The 17,774-nt window shown below is 43.5% G+C and overlaps 1 protein-coding gene across 1 annotated transcript in view; it reads right to left on the bottom strand.

The window, feature by feature from the left end:
* Tex14 (testis expressed 14) overlaps positions 1-17,774 on the bottom strand; it is a gene marked incomplete at its 5' end in the record, with an annotated part of 90,856 nt that overhangs the window by 66,008 nt on the left and 7,074 nt on the right. Inside the window, 5 exon segments of the mRNA XM_013519211.1 lie at positions 766-896; positions 1,803-1,884; positions 6,009-6,145; positions 7,398-7,563; positions 11,273-11,387. Coding sequence (XP_013374665.1) covers positions 766-896; positions 1,803-1,884; positions 6,009-6,145; positions 7,398-7,563; positions 11,273-11,387 — 631 coding nt within the window.

Genomic DNA, 17,774 nt, shown 5'->3' with positions numbered 1-17,774 from the left:
TCTTTTTCTTTCTTTCTTTCTTTCTTTCTTTCTTTCTTTCTTTCTTTCTTTCTTTCTTTCTTTCTTTCTTTCTTTCTTTCTTTTTTTCTTTCTTTCTTTCTTTTTTTTTTTGGTCTTTTTGAGACAGAGTCTCGCTATGCAGTTCAGGCTGGCCTTGAGCTCACTTTGCAACCACAGCTGGTTTTGAACTCACAACGATCCTCCTGCTTCAACCTCTCAAGTGCTAGGATTACAGGTGTGCGCCACCATGCCCAGTAAGAACTCTTTTCATAAACAAACCCTGCTACTGTCAACTCCCCTGGATTTAGAGGCCCAGAAGATGCCTGTTTCATTTTCTACGTGGGCTTCAGTATCCTTTGGCCTGTACCAAAGGCACAGCAATCAGCACAAAGCTACTTCAGTATTTTAGAAAGCAGAGAGATGAAAATACTGTAAATGAGTCATCTGGATTCTCCCTCTCAGAGCATATGGGCAATATGCACAGACAAGTTTGGTTGTTACAACTACAAGGGGCATAAAGGACTGCCACTGCTACCTAATGACAAGGGTCAAGGGAGCCTCCCAAACACCCTACAATGCACAGGTCTGCCCTCAGGAATAAAGGATCATGTAGCCAAAAATTTCCACATGAGAAGCTCTGATTTAGACACATGTTCTTAAATGCTCCCTTGTGCTGAAGAAGAAACTCTCCACACATAAGGGTGTCACTTCACCCCATAGTTCCCAGGGATCAGTGCATCCTCCTATTGACCAATTCCTACTTACTTCGTCATGACCATGTAAGGCCCACTGATGAAAGAGAAAGTGGGCTCATCATCGGCTTGAATCACTTCCTTTTCTCCAATTATTGGAAGAGAGCCTAGATAGGCAAGCTGTGTCCCTCCTGTAAGATAAAACTGAAACCAAAGCCTCAACTTGTGGGGAAAAAAAAGAAAAGCAAGATACCTCCAGAATCTTGTCAGCTGGCTAAAAATAATGATAGTTGCTACTTACTCATTTGCTGAATATCCCTATGCACTGAAAATTTTTTTTTTTGGTACCGAGAATCAAACTCAAGACCTTGCACTTGCCAGGCAGGTACTTGTACCACTGAGCTATATACCTGGCATGGCAATTAGTTTTTTATTTACATTATTTTTAATCTTCTTAGAAACACTGTAAGGTTATAATATTCTTTTTACTAGTGAAGAAACTGAGTAGGACGTCACAAACCTGCTTGAAGTGCTGGGGCTGGGACTGAGCAGCCTATTGTGACTCCTACAGAACCTGGGCCTGTATGTAGACAAAGCTCACATTCCTGCACCTACTCCCCCAGGTTGCCCATGCAAACGCCACTCATGTACCAAGCAATGTTTTCCAGCTGTCTACCTTTGACAGATAGAACCAAGGATCTAAAACTTACTGTCCTCACAACATTTCCCAGTTTAAAATCTCCATTCCTCCAAAGAATGTCAGCCATGTGTACAAGCCAGTGGGAAGCCAACGTTATCAGGAGGCAAATCCAAGGAGGTAGCATAGTTCTCTTCTCTCATTTCCCTTCCTCTGTTACGGGAGAATTTAGGGCCTTCAGTGAAAATTAAAGCATCATTTTCTAAGCATCTGAAATCTAGCCCATGGTCATCCACAGGCATTCTCCAGAGTTCTTATCATTTGTTAACAGGGACAGAAAATAGAAACAGGGCAAGGAAAAAGAAAAAACATTTTGGCAAAGATAAGGGAGAAGGACTCGAACAAAGGTAAGAAACAGGTCACATGACTTCTAGTTAGTCCTACAACACTGGCTGTCACTGGCAACACCTTACCTTCCCAAAGCCAAAGCTGTAGATATTTTGGGTAGAAATGACTCCAGCTTTAAGGGGTCGTTTAGGAGAGCCATTAGGACTTCTAGAAATGTATAAAGAAAAAAATGAGAATTAACCACTCACAGAGAGGCATAATACTAAACCAAGTTTTGCAATGTGTAGTTCTTATGACTTTAAGAGTTCAATCTCTTAACACTACAGAATGAATGCAGTAAGCACCCAGGACATCTACTGCAACCCTCAGGTGAGAGACACGTCCTCTGCAGATTTGTAAGCACCTCCTCCGGGTCAACATCAACACCAGCCAACACTGAGGCTATGGCTGCTTTCTCCCCACCTATGGAATGCTTCACAAATTTGTATGTCATTCTTGCACAGGGGATGTGTACATCTTCTCTGTGTCCCAGTGTTGGTATATGTGCTGCTGACACAAGCATGATATGACTTGACTTTTGTCACAAACTGAAGACTATGACAGCCAGCCCTGAAAAGGCTCCAGTGATTCTCACCAGCTGGTATTCATGATCCTTACAGTCAGAGAAGGGTGACCTGTTAGTTTAGTAGGATATTGTACAAATGATGGAGTAATCCTTCCCAAAGCAAAAGCTAACAGGGATTCTGCCTTGATCTATTTGGTATCACTTGCTTTGAGAGAACTGTGAGGACACTGAGCAGCCCAACACAAAGGCCAAACACCCAGCACCAATTTTCTAGCCATGGGAGTATGCCATTTTGGAACTGGACCCTCCATCCCTTGTTAAGCCTTCAGATGGATGGCGGCAGCTCCAAAAGGTATCTTCAGTGTAAACTAATTAAGCCATTCACTGAGTCCTGATCCACAGAAATTCTGTAAGTTAAAAATATTTAGCTCCCTAATATGTGGAATCTAAAAAAGATAGTAAAAATGTAGAAAGGACACTATTATTAAAGAGGAACATAAAAAGTGAAAGGATGGTGTAAGGGTGGATAATTAGGGAGAAGAGTATGAACAAATATAGTCACTGAAACAAAAAAAGTGAAACTATGGGGAGGGCGAAAATGATCTATGTGTGTTCTGTGCATTGAGCTGTATTACCAATATTCACTAATACAAAAGGACATGAAACTTAAAAAATCTACTGGTTAAAGTTAACAAAATATACATAAGAGTTGGGAGGTATCATAAGCATATCTTCTTCAACTTTCCCATTTTATGATGGGAAAAACAAAGCTCAGAAGGATAAGTCCCAGGTCAGGAGCAGAGACCAGACTTAGATGCTGCTCATCCAGCCAATGGTCTCCCCACACACCTCACCCAAATCACACCTGCATATCAGGGCTCCACTAACTGAAGGTGCCTTGGAATTCCATACACTTCTTTGGCTCCAGGGACCTGGGAGTATGCCATGCATGTAGTGTAGCAGGTGCTTAGTGAATGCTGTTTTTGTTATGGTGCTGGTTTTTTTGGTAACAGAAACTGAACTCAGGACTTTACGCTTGCCAGGCAGATGCTGTGTCCACTGAGCTATATTCTCAGCCCCATGAATTCTTGTTGAGTAGTTTCACCTCAAATTGGGGGACAAAAAATACTCTGGTGCTGTAGAAACCACTTCTCCTTCTTGGTAAATGGCAAAGGAGCTGGTAGGACAGTGCATACCCAGCCCCAGCCTGCACCAGGTCTGTGAGGCCCACTTGCCACTATTCATGAATGGACTAGAATGCTGTACCTCTGCTCTTGAAACTGTCCGGGTTTTATCTCCTCAGCAACTTTTCAGTACCAGGCTGCCTGTTCCCTGCTTTCACCTGTCATGCCGCTGAACAGAGACTCTGAAGTCTGGACTGAGGTAAACTGGACATCTCAGTTTACACACAGTGTCCCAGCATCATCCCTTCAGAAGTGTATGGGATATATCCCAGTGTATGGGATAACCCTATGTTCTCCCTGATTTGAGGAGACACATTCTAAGAGAAAGGTTCCTTTCTTATGCCAAATCAGCAGTCTCCTCTATAAATAAGGCCTATGTGTTTAGCCCTGATGGATCTAGGAAACAGTGGAGCATTTCCGAGTCTGGGGGAACAGACTTAGCACTATCAGCAAGGGTGGGACCCCCACCACCACCTGTGCAGCAGTGCAACAGGGGACACCACTGACGAGGCCTCCCTTTGTAGGGGACGGTGACTCTTAGCATATCATTTTAAGATAGAATAATTCTAGTCTTAATGCAAGCCTCAAAATATGTCTTGAGAAACATCACGGAGGGGTTCTAAAGAGTTAACTTTGCAGTTCTGACTTAGCCCTGGAATGGTTCTCCAAAGACAAAAAAACACCAGGGCCTAGATAACTACCTATGACCTTGCCTGGGTTGTTTCATCCTTTCCCTGGCCCTAGATAAACATTGTAACCATAAAGGAAATGTATGGTTATCTAAAGGGGGACATATAGAACAGAGTACAGAAAGTATGTATCACTGTGGTTGGGCTCATGACCGGAGCCTGACCTGGTTATTTGGCACAAGGAAAACAATGTGTGGCCAGGGCTACAACATTCCAATGTTACCATGGAAACCAAAAATGTATATAAGCTGGGAACAAAGGCAGGCCCCTTGCCCACTTTTCGGTTTGGCAAATGGAAGGAAGGATGGCTAGCCTCAAATTAAAGCTCTGCTTGTTCTGAATAGAGTCTTTTTGGTTTGTTGTGGAATACAACCCTAATTCTGCCATTACACCCTCACCCATCTGAACAGCATGTAGGCTCTTTGGAAGGTGGCAGCTCTGTTTAAGCAAAGAAGCTGACTATTCTCTGACACCAACATGGACCACAACTGCAGTTCAGACCAACGTGTCTTGCTCTCTTACCTAAATTTCTCAGTCCCTGTCTATGTAACTAAACGAAAATTTTCAGTCCCTATCCATGGAGCGGGGAGAGAAAAAGGACTCTAGTTATCTGCAAGTATCCAACTACCACTTTCTCTCTGTTCAATGCTTCCATTCTTCTTTCCCAGTCCTGGTTCTGCATCCTCACACACTTACAGGAAATCATATCTGATGTGGCACCACTCAGAGACCTGAGGTTAACTCTTACTTACAGGATTTGTGTGATTTTTTTTGTTTTTGAACTGGGAATTGAACCCAGGACCTTGCACTTGCCAAGCAGACACTGTGCTACTGTGATTTCTTCATGTAAGAACAAAAGGAGAGGGGCTGGGGATTTAGCCCAGCGGCACAGTGCCTGCCTGGCAAGCACGAGGTCATAAGTTCAATTCCCAGCACCAGAAAAAAATAAACAAACAAACAAACAAACAAAAAAACCCCACAAGGAGAGGAAGTGCATTTCTATCCTATTTTTCATTAAACATTCCATTCACTCTAGACATAGCATCTGTTTTATAATTAGATGAATTATATAATTATGAAACAGACGCTATGTCTAAATTAGTAACTGAAGTTTCTGGCGATATATATTTTTTTGAGACAGGGTCTTACTTTGTAGTGTAGGCTGGCCTTGAATTCACTATGTAGCCCAGTCCACTATGAATTTGTGGCAATCCTCCTGCCTGTGTGCCATCATGCCCAGTGCAAATGTTTATCAATATTGAATTTGGGATTTCCTTCCTGGCTTCCCATAAATATACTTTATTTGTACTGACCAGGCAGCTAAGGGTTAGTAATGAATAAGACACTGTCTCTGTCCAACTGGAATTCATAGTTTGGTTAGAAAAACAGAAAACACTTGCAAATAAAATAACTGTGAAAAATTTATGTAAATTGAGTGGATAAACTACACAAGGGCAGCAAATATCTTACACCAGTTTCAAATAGACCCAGAAACCATAAATTAAACACTTGTGGACTTTTGCAACCTTTGTTAAGAAAGGAATACTCTTTCCATGATTCAGAAGATGACAAAAAAAAAAAAAAAAAGGCCAGGCAGCTTCCCTACCGGCTAAGAGTTTTCTGCTGGGCCGCTCAGACTTGGGAAACTCCTTTTCTACTGATGGAATGATTCCCCCTGGACCTCACTCCCATTTCCCCCTGATTTTCTAGGGGGAGAAGGATGTTCTTCCAGCCGTCCTTTATTATGGGTCACATCTCTTTCCAAGCACAGCTCTTTCTTTGGGTGGCCTAGTTACCAGCAAGCACCAATGTAAAGGAAACCATGACAACCCATGACACAGGGCTCCCATGAGGAAGGGGGACATACTCTTATGAGCTGGAGTCAGTACTCACCCTTGCAGGAGGCCCACAAGGCAGGGTGGGCTGCAGATGAGCCGCTGAGGGGAGTCTATCTTCTTTAGGAGGTCATGAGAAAAGCCCTGCATGATGGCCTGCATGTGCAAGGTACAGCGCTGCATGAACTCCACCATCTGTAACACATGGTAGAGACACTCAGCTCTGGTCACACCAGCCTTTGATGGAAAGGCAGGCTTGGGCGCAAGCGTGAATCGTTATGAGGACAGCGGACCTCCCAGAGGGAAAAGAAAGGGGCCAGGAGACTCTTAGAAGAATGTAACATTTTCAGCGAGAAGATTTGTCCATGATTGCCTCCAAGTCCCTCCTTCAACAGCTGAGGAAAGTGAGGCAAAGGAGTAAAATCCCTTGCCCAAGGCCCAAGAGCTAATGGGCAGAACCAGGGGGCAGGAAGGAGACTGCACGTGAGAGGCTGGCATTTCCCATGTTCCTTGCTTTTACATCTGTCCTCTTATTCAGCTCTCATTAAAACATATCACAGCCAGGCGTGGTGGCACATGCCTGTAATCACAGTGCTTGAGAGGCTGAGGCAGGAGGATCGTTGTAAGTTTGAGGCCAGCCTGGGCTACACAGTGAGCTAGCTCGAGGCCAGCCTGAACCGTATAGGGAGACCCTCTCTCTCAAAAAAAAAAAATAACTGTTAGTGAGTGACCGCAGGCAAGTTACATAATGTCAACTGGACTATGTTTTCCCAGGAGTAAAATGAGGACAATAACAGTACTATACAGAGCTGAGAGGCTATTGACTGATTTAAGTTAAGTTAAAAAAAAAATTTTTTTTTTGTCTTTTTGAGACAGGGTCTTGCTATGCAGTTCAAGCTGGCTTGAGCTCACTTTGTAGCCCAGACTGGTCTCAAACTTGCAACGATCCTCCTGCCTCAGCCTCCCAAGTGTTGGGATTACAGGTGTGTGCCACTATGCTCCACTAATCTTTTTTTTTTTGGTACTTGGAATCCCACTTAGGACCTTGTGCTTGCCTCTGCGCTATCTCAAGGGCCCTTAAATTTTTTTTTTTGCCGGGGATATAGCTCAGTGGCACAAGCACCTGCCTGGCAAATGCAAGGTCCCAAGTTTGATTCCCGATACAAAAAAAAAAAAAAAATTGTTTGGAACAACATGACTGGTGGTAAGGTAAGGGCTAGGTAAAGGGGTCAGACATTACTGTTGTTCTCCTTCTTCACTAAACAGATGACTTTCTAGATTCACTAGACTTGCCCAAGGTTTTACAGCAGGTTAACCTGCCTCAACCCAGAGGTATGTGTCCAATGCAAGGCTAACATTGCCGCAAGCTCTGTGTTGCACCTAGGATCCTGACTCTCAGGCCAGTGCTCTTCCACTGGACATGACTGCAGAGTAGAGCCTCCCTTACCGGGGTGCTGCGATCCTTCCCTGCTGCCAAGGCCCAGGAGTGTGGGTTTCGACCCTTCTCGTCATGAAGCCGCAGGTCACCCCCTGCATCCAGTAGTTTACTGAGGATCCACTGACTGCCTGAAAATGCTGCTGCATGGACAGGGGTGCTGCCATCAAAGCAGCGACTGCAGAAAGAAGATGGAAATGGGTACAGTGAGTGTCCATGGCAACACTCCTCCCTTCCATGGAGGGAGGCACAGGACTTCCAGTCCACAATGGCAACCTTTAGTGATGAAGATTAAAATACTACCACTCATGAGACCCCCTGGCCTCCACCAACAGGAGCTTTACACACATCCCTTTTTTCCATCCTTACCTCAACCCTTCAAGGCAGCACTCTTGCAGGTACAAGAGACGAGGAATCAAAAGCACAAAGCTGAGGTTCATACTCAGATATGGGTCTGATTCCATGCCCCAGTGTTTTCTCCCTACTACCTTCTGACATCAGCTGCCCTAAAACACTTCCTTCCTGTCTGTGACATCCTAGGGTCAGCCTGGTCAAGCACAAAATAATTAGAGACTAGTCCTCTTGTAACCAACCCCTATCTTGTGGTAGGCGGCCCAAAAACCCCTCAGCATCAATAATCCAGTCAAGAACTTATGCCTCAATGTCTTGGTTACTTTTCTCTCATTGCTGAGACAAAATACCTGACAGGCAAAATTAAGGAAGGAAAGGTTTATTTAGCTCACAGTCTGTGGAGGTTTCAGTCCATACTCAGCTAGCTCCAAGGCAGAGTGGCGCAGGGCAGGGGGCTACAGTTCATGGTACAGAAGATAGCAAAAACAAGAGCAAAAGGGAGGAGCAGCAAAGAACAGCAAGCCTCTTTCCCTCCCTTACATTGTAGGCAGGCTACCCTCACCCAAGGGGCATGTAGCACTCACACCACCTCCGTGCCCTCCTCTTGCACAGGCTCAGGATGAATACAAAGTAAGCACCCTGGCTGGCTCCCTGCTGAATCACATAGTTAACCTTCTAAACTTCTCAAACTGACACAATAAACAACATCCTAGAAGGGTAAGGGCATGTCGCTTTTACCCCAAGATGCAGAACTGCTGAGTCATTTAGCCAAACCTCTAGACTCCGCAAGTTGATAGAATGTATCAACCATAACACTGAAATACTTTGCATGGTGTCCCCTAATGTCCCATGTGTTATACTCACCCACGGACTGATCTATAAATGAGTTCACAGTTGAATGTGCTGTTAGGAGGTAGGGCCTGGTTGCAAGAGGTATCACCGAGGGTGTGTGCCTTTCCTTGGAGGGTCTGTCTCCCTCCCTGGCTCCTCCCTTCAGTCTTTGCACCCTGGCTGCCAGGGGTTAAGCAGCTTTCCTCCACCATGCCCCTCCACCATGCCATTTCTGCCCTGGAGCCAACCAACCATGCACTGAACCCACTAGAAACTGGGCTGAATAACCCTTTCTTTAAATTATTTGTGTTGAGTATTTTGTCCCAGTAATAGAAAGTTGCAGGAGAAAACTATGGGGGTCATGAAGGGACAGCCTCTACCATGTACAGGCAAAGGGAGGTGTGAGATGTAGCTATAGTTTCTAACCTGGCTGCACATAAGAATTACTTGGAGATCTTTTTCTTTAATTGAACAATAAACAAAAATTAGGGCACAGCAGTGCACATATGTAATCCTAGGGTGAGGCAGGAACAAAGCAATTTTCAGGCCAGCCTGTGAGACCACCTGGGCTCCACAGAAAGACCTTGAAAAAACTGAACCGAATCGAACTGAACAAATCAAACCAAACAAAAAAAAAGAGGACCAGGGGAAAGCAAAAGAAAATAGGTGAAAGTAAAAGAAAAAGAAGAGAATATAAGAAAAACATGTTTTATTAAAACCCTCCCAACTCCAGACACCCAGTTTTCTTGCTTAGAAACAATACTATTGTAAGTTTTTTATTTTGAGACAGGGTCTCACTTTGTAGACCAGGTTGGCTTCCAACTCACAGCAATTCTCCTGCCTCAGCTTCCCAAGCGCTGGGATTACAGGCATATAATACCACACTCAGCCTATTGTAAATTTTTGTTTTGTTTTGTTGTAGTAGTATGAATTGAGCTTTGGATATGTTAGGCTAGTACTCTACCACTAAGCTACCTCTCTAGCCCCTATTAGAACTTTTTGTTTGAGGCCAGTCTGGACAATTTAACAACACCCTGTCTCAAAATAAAAAGGCCTGGGACTTTAGCTCAGTTGTCGTGTTTTGTTTTGTTTTGTTTTTGTCTTTTTGAGACAGGGACTTGCTATGCAGTTCAGGATGGCCTTCAATTCATTATGTAGCCCAGGCTGGCCTTGGACTCATGGCGATCCTCCTGCCTCAGCCTCCCAAGTGCTAGGATTATAAGCGTGTATCACCATGCCCAGTTCAGCTCAACTGTCAAGGAGATGAAGGTTGACGCAAGCTTGAGTGCAGCCTAGGCAACTCAGTAAGCCCCTATTTCAAATAAAAAATAAAAAGGGTGGGGACAGCTCAGTGTCAAGGTCCTGAGTTCAATTCCAGTACCACACACATACGCACATACATACACACCCGAAACCAAGTGAAATAGTACCTGCGAAGGCCCTAGGAAGAGCCAAAGTGTTTCATAAACACAAAAGAGTGACATCTGGTTGATTCATTACATTGTGTTGTCTTTGCGTATTAAATCAGGGCTGACTACTGAACTCAGATTCTTTTGAAGTCTTAACTTTAAAAGTCAGGCAAAAATGATCCTTTCTGACAAAGTTATGCCACCTGTACTACCTGGTGAAGAAGATGGTTGTGGCAATGTTAAACAGCTTAAGCAAATGAAGTACATGATACAAATTATAACCCAAGACTGTAAATGCAAACAGTGCTGTTAATACGTAATGAATGAGTGAATAATTATTTTCACTCATTTCCTAAGGCTTGGTATAGTTCTGAAAAATTTTATTAGCAGTTAAAATTACTTTTAAATATGGGCATATGTTGAAATATATATAATTATATTTTACTGACATAACTTAAAGGTTCTCTTATACTTTGTGCAATTAGGGAACTGGGGTATAGCTCAGGATTAGAGCTCTGCTGTGGTAGCCCACACCTGTAATCCAAGTACTTGGGAGGTTAAGGCAGGAGAATCCCTGTGAGTTCAACTGCATAGTGAAACCCTGTCTCAAAAAGAAAAAAAAAAAAAAAAAAAAAAAAGATTAAGGCCCTGGGTTCAATCTCCAAATAAACAAAAATTCCCCAAGTATCTTTTTTTTTTTTTTCCCCCCCTGAAGACATGGTCTCACTGCACAATTAAAGCTGCCCTTGAACTATGACGTAGCCCAGGCTGGGCTCGAACTCTCAGCCATCCTGCCTCAGCCTTCCAAGTACTGGGATTATAGGCATATGGCACCAAGTCCAGCTCCAAGTACTTTTGAAATGCCTCTACCCATTTTAAGGGCACATGCCTAACCCAGCACAGTGGCACAGTAATTCTAGTAGTCTAGGAGGCTAAGGCAGGAAGATAACAAATTCAGCTAAGAGCCCAATCTGGGCAATTCAGCAATTTGAGGAGTTCCTGAATCAAAATTTTATTTTATTTTATTTTTTTTGTCTTTTTGAGACAGGTCCTCATTCTGCAGTTCAGGCTGGCCTTGAGCTCACTTTGTAGCCCAGGCTGGTGTCGAACTTGCAACGATCCTCCTGCCTCAGCCTCCTGAGTGCTGGTATTACAGGCGTGCACAACCATGTTTGTCCTGAATTAAAATTTTAAATAGGGCTAGGGATATAGCTCAGTGCAAAGGCCTTATGTTCATTCCCCAGCACCGAGAAAGAAAAAAAACCCCATTAATATCTATCATGCTACTGTACTTACTGATTTGGATCTGATCCATAGTCCACCAGAACATCAACTAATTTTGTAAGGCCCAATAATGCGGCCACAAAAAGTGCTGTCTGCCCCAGGGAATTAACTGCATCAACACAAATTCCTGCAAGGCAAATACAGAAGCAATTAAATACTTGGAATCCTCTTGAAATGGAATTAGGAACATTACAGAGAAATTTTTAAAGTACCTTGTACTTTGATGAATTACTGCTGTGAGCTTTTTTTTAAAAAAAAAAGAGGAGAAAAAAAAGACAGGAGAGATGGTGCCAAATGCTTGTAATCCCACCTACTGGGAGGCTGGGCAAGAAGCAAGATTTCAAAACCAGCTAGAGAATTTAGTCAGATCTTATCTCAAAATTTAAAAAATGAAAGTGACTAGGGGGTGTAGCTCAGGGGTAGACTACTTTCCTAGCATATTCAAAGCCCTGGATTCAAACTCCAGCACAACAAAAGAGAAAGAAAAAGGAAAAATCAGTAAAAAGGCCTTCATTGGCTGCACACAAACACACAAAAGAGATCATTTAAAAGGCAACCCCCAGCTAGTTCTACAAATGAATGCCCATGATCCAAGCATTCTGGGAGACTGAGGCAGGAAAATCACAACTGTAAGCCCAACCTACACAATTTAATGAGACCTTGTCTCAAAATTAAAAAAAAAAAAAAAAAAAAAATTAAAAAAGACTAGAAAAGTCATGAGTTCAATCCTTAATTAAAACAAAAACAAGCCAGGCACGGGGAGTGCACAGCACTTGGGAAGCTGAGACGGGTGACTGCCACAAAATCAGCTAGATAGTGAGTTGAAGTCTAGCTTAAACTACATAGCATGACCCTGTCTCAAAAACATCCCCCCTCCAAAAAGACTTACACTGAAACCTACAAAAGACATCTAAATTACAGTCACTTAACAAGGAAAAAAACACAACAGAGACCAAACTCTCATGCTACTCATCAAAAAAGACAGTAACTGAAAATCCACCGTGGGAGACAAAACTATGAAAATCACACAATGAAATACTGTCTAAAAGTAAGAAATTACACCAGGGATTGAGAGACTCAATGTATAAAGCCTAGGTTTTACACAGAGAACTGTAGGCAAGATAATCCAAAAGGAGTATTGAAAATAACATACAAGTAGTTAAGTATAATCCACGCAAACACAAAAGAGCTGAAATTTAAGACAATATAATGCGTACCACCGTCGGCAAAATATTCTAATCCCTGGAAATAAACTAAGATAAAACCTGATTCATTCCTCAAAATTTCACATATCTTATTTTAAAAAGCACCCTAACTCCACAAACATGAATAGATTCTACTCCCACAGTGAAACTAAAAAGAGGGGGAAACATTCCCAGTACATAAAACTAAAGAAAATACTTTTCTTACAAACTAAAAAACAGGAACCACTCAGACTGCCCTCCTCCCCGCTTACTTCACATAAAAAGAAAACAAGAACAATCACCAATGGCAAGAGGCAATTGCAGCAAAGCAACCCCAAGACCCGGCTTCACGCTCAGGGAAGAACACTACGCCGCCTCCTCATTGTCCTGCAATACCTGCAATAAAGTTTTTGCCTTGCACTGGTCTTCTCATCTTCCTCTTTCTTCTTCGAAGAGACAGGCCTGGCAAAGGTAAATCTGGTGACCCTTAAACCTCAGGCCCACTGGACATAACACTGTCTCTATGATACTGTGAATATATATGTGAATATATCAGGGAGTGATGAATGTCTTTTGTAAACTTAATGCCTTAATGGCAGCTGGAGGCACTTGGGTACCTACAGCCCGACCAATGATCACTGAAAAGACCAACGCATGAGTGGAAGAAATCAGCCTGTTTCTCATTTCCACAGGATGGTGAGTCAGAGCTGAAAGTTAAGTTGATTATTATCAATGATCTATTCAAGCATGTCTACTAAAACTTCTATAACAAACCAAGAAGGAAGCAGTAGAAAGCTTCTCTGGAAGGAGTAGGGATGCCCAGCGCTGAGACACAGCTGAATCTGGGGCTGTGGTACTCTTTTATGAAGTAGGGTCCCATCTCCACCCCTTGAGGGTTAACACTTCCTGGCATTCAGGAAGCTTCCAGACAACTGAACAAGTGAAGGTTATCGGAGGCCATGGCACCCAGACAGCATGAAATTTCTTTGTCTATATCCCTGTGATTAGTCCTATGCATCTTCCTTTGTATGGTGTGGGGGTACAAACCTATAATCCCGAACCCCCAGGGGCTGAGGCAGGAATCAAAAATACTAGTTCAGCCTAGGCAAGTTAGCAAGAATGTTTTAATATAAAAACAGGCCACATAGTGAGACTCTGCCTCAAAATACACAATAAACAAACAAACAAACAAATAACTCATTCAACAAAAAGATGCTTAAAGTGAAAAAAAAATACAGTTCTATTCTTAAAAGTCCAACTCAAAACAGAAAACCCTGAGACTATGTCCTCTCTCTTTTGCTCTACCCCTGCAAAGATAAGATCCATAATTGGTAACAAATAACAGGAAAGGCTGGGCATGGCGGTGCATGCCTGTAATCCCAGCACATGGGAGGCTGAGGCAGGAGAACTATTTTGAGTTTGAGACCAGCCTGGGCTACAAAGTGAGCTCAAGGCCATCAAAAAAGGCAAACAAACAAACAGTAAAAAACAGGAGAAACCCACACCAAGTGCCAGCTTCACAATCAGAAGTGAACACTGTATCTACTCCCCATGGCTTCTGATAAACTCTACACAAGGATTTTTCTTTACTTGTGTTTTGTCTTGTTTTTGAGGCAGGGTTTCATTATGTAGTTCAGGCTGGACTTGAACTATGTTGCCTAGGTTGGCCTTGAACTCACAGCCATCCTCCTTGCATCAATCTCACTAGCGCTCTCATAAGAGGCATGCACCACCACACTCAGGCTCTATACAGGGTTTGTAACTGTTTTAGCCATTAATTCCCTGATCTGTCCCAGATCCTTCCCCACCATGCAGTTCCAGGTGGCTGATCTAGGGTGTATGATGCAGGGATTAAGGGTATAGTCCATTGGTTTGGCATAATTCTCACTAGAATTGATTCAGGGTACTAGGACTAAGGGTGTGAGTGCTACTTGCTCTAAGGTTGGGTAGCCTGAAAGAATGTAAGGGACAGAAAGAGTGGTTTGTCATTGGTTCTTCTGCTTATTGCTTTGCTTGCTATGCACTATTTGTCCTCTGTGATGCCCCTTTGCCATGCCACCCTGCCTTGGAGCCAACCAATTATGGACTGAAACCTCTATGAACTGAGTTAAATGAACTTTTCCTTCTTTAACTTGGAGTGTTCAGTATTTTGTCCCAGAAATGAGAAAAGTAACTAAGCCAATGACTAATATGGCCATCGGTTTGGAAAGGTACTTAGTAGTCATCTCATCCAACCACCTCTCTTAGGAGAATCCCCTTACACACTGACTTCTTTACAGACAGCAGAAGATCTCAACTAAATTCTTTCCAAAAAAGGGACATTGTTGGGAGCAATCTGGACAGGTGTGAATCCTATCTCCCAGTATCAGAGCAGTTTTTATACTGAGAGTAGTGTTTATACTCCTGGTGTTGCAAAGCACCTTCACTTTCATGCAGGATACTGGTCTTTGCTGTGCGCTCTTCCATATCTAAGACTTTCAGTGTCCATTCCTCCTACCTTTCTAGGGTCTCCCTAACCATCAGTGCTATCCTTTGGCATCCTCTGAGCAGATCTGCCAAATGCACATGGGTCTGACCATCACTGTGGGGAGTGGCTGAAGCTGAAGAATGATCACATGTGCAAGGCTAGAGCAAGGCCAGCTCCAAGAACATGGAGCACCTGAGGCGAGCCAGTTGAACAAGTTGATCCAACCTCAAGAACAGGCAGAGAAGTTTCACCTGACATCAACCCACCAAGTGTATAAATAAATGTGCTGTAGTCATTGGGCGGCTTCTTTTCTCTGAGAGAGGGCCCCACCTGATCTCAGCTTTCTGCACTTTCACTCTTGCCTTCATTTCTTCATGGTCCTCCCCCTGGAGTTTCTTAAGAGCTGCGCTGGACATAGCACATCATTCCAGCATATTCTAAGACTTAACTCACATCACCTCTTCTGGAAGTCTTCCTTGACCTCTTCAGGAAACAGTATTTTGGTCCCTAGTAATCTATTATGTGCCTCAACATAGTTCATCCTGTTGCATATACATTTGTTTCTCCCTGCTAAACTGTGAGTTCTTTATTGGTGGACTTTGTTTCTTTTCTTCTTTTTTTTGAGGGGGGGTGATGGGCTCTTTCTGTGTTGCTCAGGCTGGTATCAAACTCCTGGACTCAAATCTTCATCCTGTTATATTTATCTTTATATTTCCAGCATCTGGCCTGACACAGCTTATACCCAGTAAGTGCTGAGTAATTGCATGATGAATCAATGCCTGCCTACTGACTTCACTAATGATAGCCATGGGTTTCACCCACTCTTTTTATTCCACTACTCTCACAACATAGGCCTGTCTGTAAGGGAGTGAGAGGAGCCAGCCTTTTGCCCATCCTTGGTTTCAAAATGTGTCTGCACAGCCCAGATCTCTCTTGAAAGCTCCTGGTCCAGATTTTCAGCCTCCATCTGACATTATGTTTAACCGAATCACAGGCATCTCACAGCCTTCTCAAACTGACTTCCATCAGCTGCCTCCCAAACTTATTCTTCTTCCAGGCAATTATACCACTTTCAACTCAGTTGCTCAAAACAAAAACCTACCTTTTCTCCCTCCATCACCTACCACATCACCTCTTGTAGCTGGAGAAAACATTTTGAAATACAAATCTGTTCACACCTGTGGTATACTAAGAAGTATGTGTGTGTGTGTGTGTGTGTGTGCACGCATGATCATCACATGGGATAGTGACCAAAAAGACCAAGGCATGGTTAGAGAATTGGGATTTTCAACACTCTCCCGTTTCCACTGATCTACAGGGAGACAAGAGGGGCTGGAGATTGAGTTCAACCATCAGTGGCCAATAATTTTATCAATCATATAATTTAATGAAACATCCATAAAACACCTATCCAGCTGGAAGTGGTGTTACAAGAGTCTGTAATTACAGCTAGACTTTAAGCCTGTCTAGGTTACTTAGCAAGACCCTGACTCAAATGTTGTTTTTCAAAAAATGGGTGGGGGCAGAGCTGAGAATAGGAGAAGAGCAGGAAGTCTTAACAATATACCAGCCTCCTCTCTGCTGACCTTGCCTGCTCATTGCCCAGAACATCTTCCACCATGGCCACCTCAGCAAGTTCCCACTTGAACAAAGACATCAAGCAGGTGTACATATTCCTGCCTCACGGTGACGAAGTCTAAGCATGTATATCTAGATTGATGGTACTGGGACTGTGCTGCAAGACTTGCACTCTGGACTGTGAGCCCAGGTGTGCAGAAGAGTTGCCTGCGTGGAATTTTTTTTTTTTTTGGGTGGTACTGGGGATCGAACTCAGGACCTTGCAGTCGCCAGGCAGGTGTTTGTCCCACTGAGCTACATCCCTAGTCCCTGAGCGGAATTTTGATGGTTCTGGCACTTTTAATTCTGAAGGCTCCAACAGTGACATGTACCTTTTCCTTGCTACCATGTTTCAGGACCCCAATAATAGACAGTGTTCTGTGAGTTTTCAAGTAGAACTGGAAGCCTGCAGAGACCAATTTAAGAAATCCTGTAGGGCTGGGGCTGTAGCTCAGTGGCACAGTGCCTGCCTGGGAAGTGCGAGGCCCTGGGTTGGATTCCTGGTAAAAAAAAAAAAAAAAAAAAATTCAAACCTGGACCCAGATGCAGTGGCCCATTCCTGTCATCCCAGCACTCTGGGAGGCTGAGGAAGCAGGAGGGGTTGCAAATTCAAACCCACCTTGGGCATGGTGGCACATGCCTGTAATCCCAGTACTCCGGGAGGCTGAGGCTGGAGGATCACTGCGAGTTGGGAGGCCAGCCTGGGCTACATCAGCGAGTTCAAGGCCAGCCTAAACTGCATAGTGAGACCCTGTCTCAAAAAGACAAAATTTAAAAAAAAAAAATTCAAGCCCAGCCTGGAGACCTTATGGAGACCCTGTTCAAAAAAAAAAAGAAACTCCTGTAAATGGATAATGGACATGGTATGCAACCAGCAGCCTTGCTTCAGAATAAAGCAGGAATATACTCTCATGCAACAGATGGGTACTGTTTTAGTTGGTCTTTCAACGGTACCCTGGGTCCCAAGATCCATATTACAGTGGTGTGGGAGCAGACAAAGCCTCTGGCAAGGATACTGTGTAGGCTGATTGGTGGGCTTGCTTATATACCAGAGTCAACATTACAGGATGAAAGCTAAAGTCATGCCTGGCCATGGGGAATTCTAAGTAAGACCCTGTGAAGGAATCTCCATGGAAGACCATCTCTGGGTGACCCATTTCATCTTGCATCACGTATATGCAGACTGCAGTGATAGTAACTGTAGTGGATTGATAACTGGTGGTCAACTTACAACCCCCGGCTGAAC

Source organism: Chinchilla lanigera, unplaced genomic scaffold, assembly GCF_000276665.1.
Source record: "Chinchilla lanigera isolate Chin_1 unplaced genomic scaffold, ChiLan1.0 scaffold00050, whole genome shotgun sequence".
Lineage (NCBI taxonomy): Eukaryota > Metazoa > Chordata > Mammalia > Rodentia > Chinchillidae > Chinchilla > Chinchilla lanigera.
This window is presented reverse-complemented; position numbering and strand designations above follow the sequence as displayed.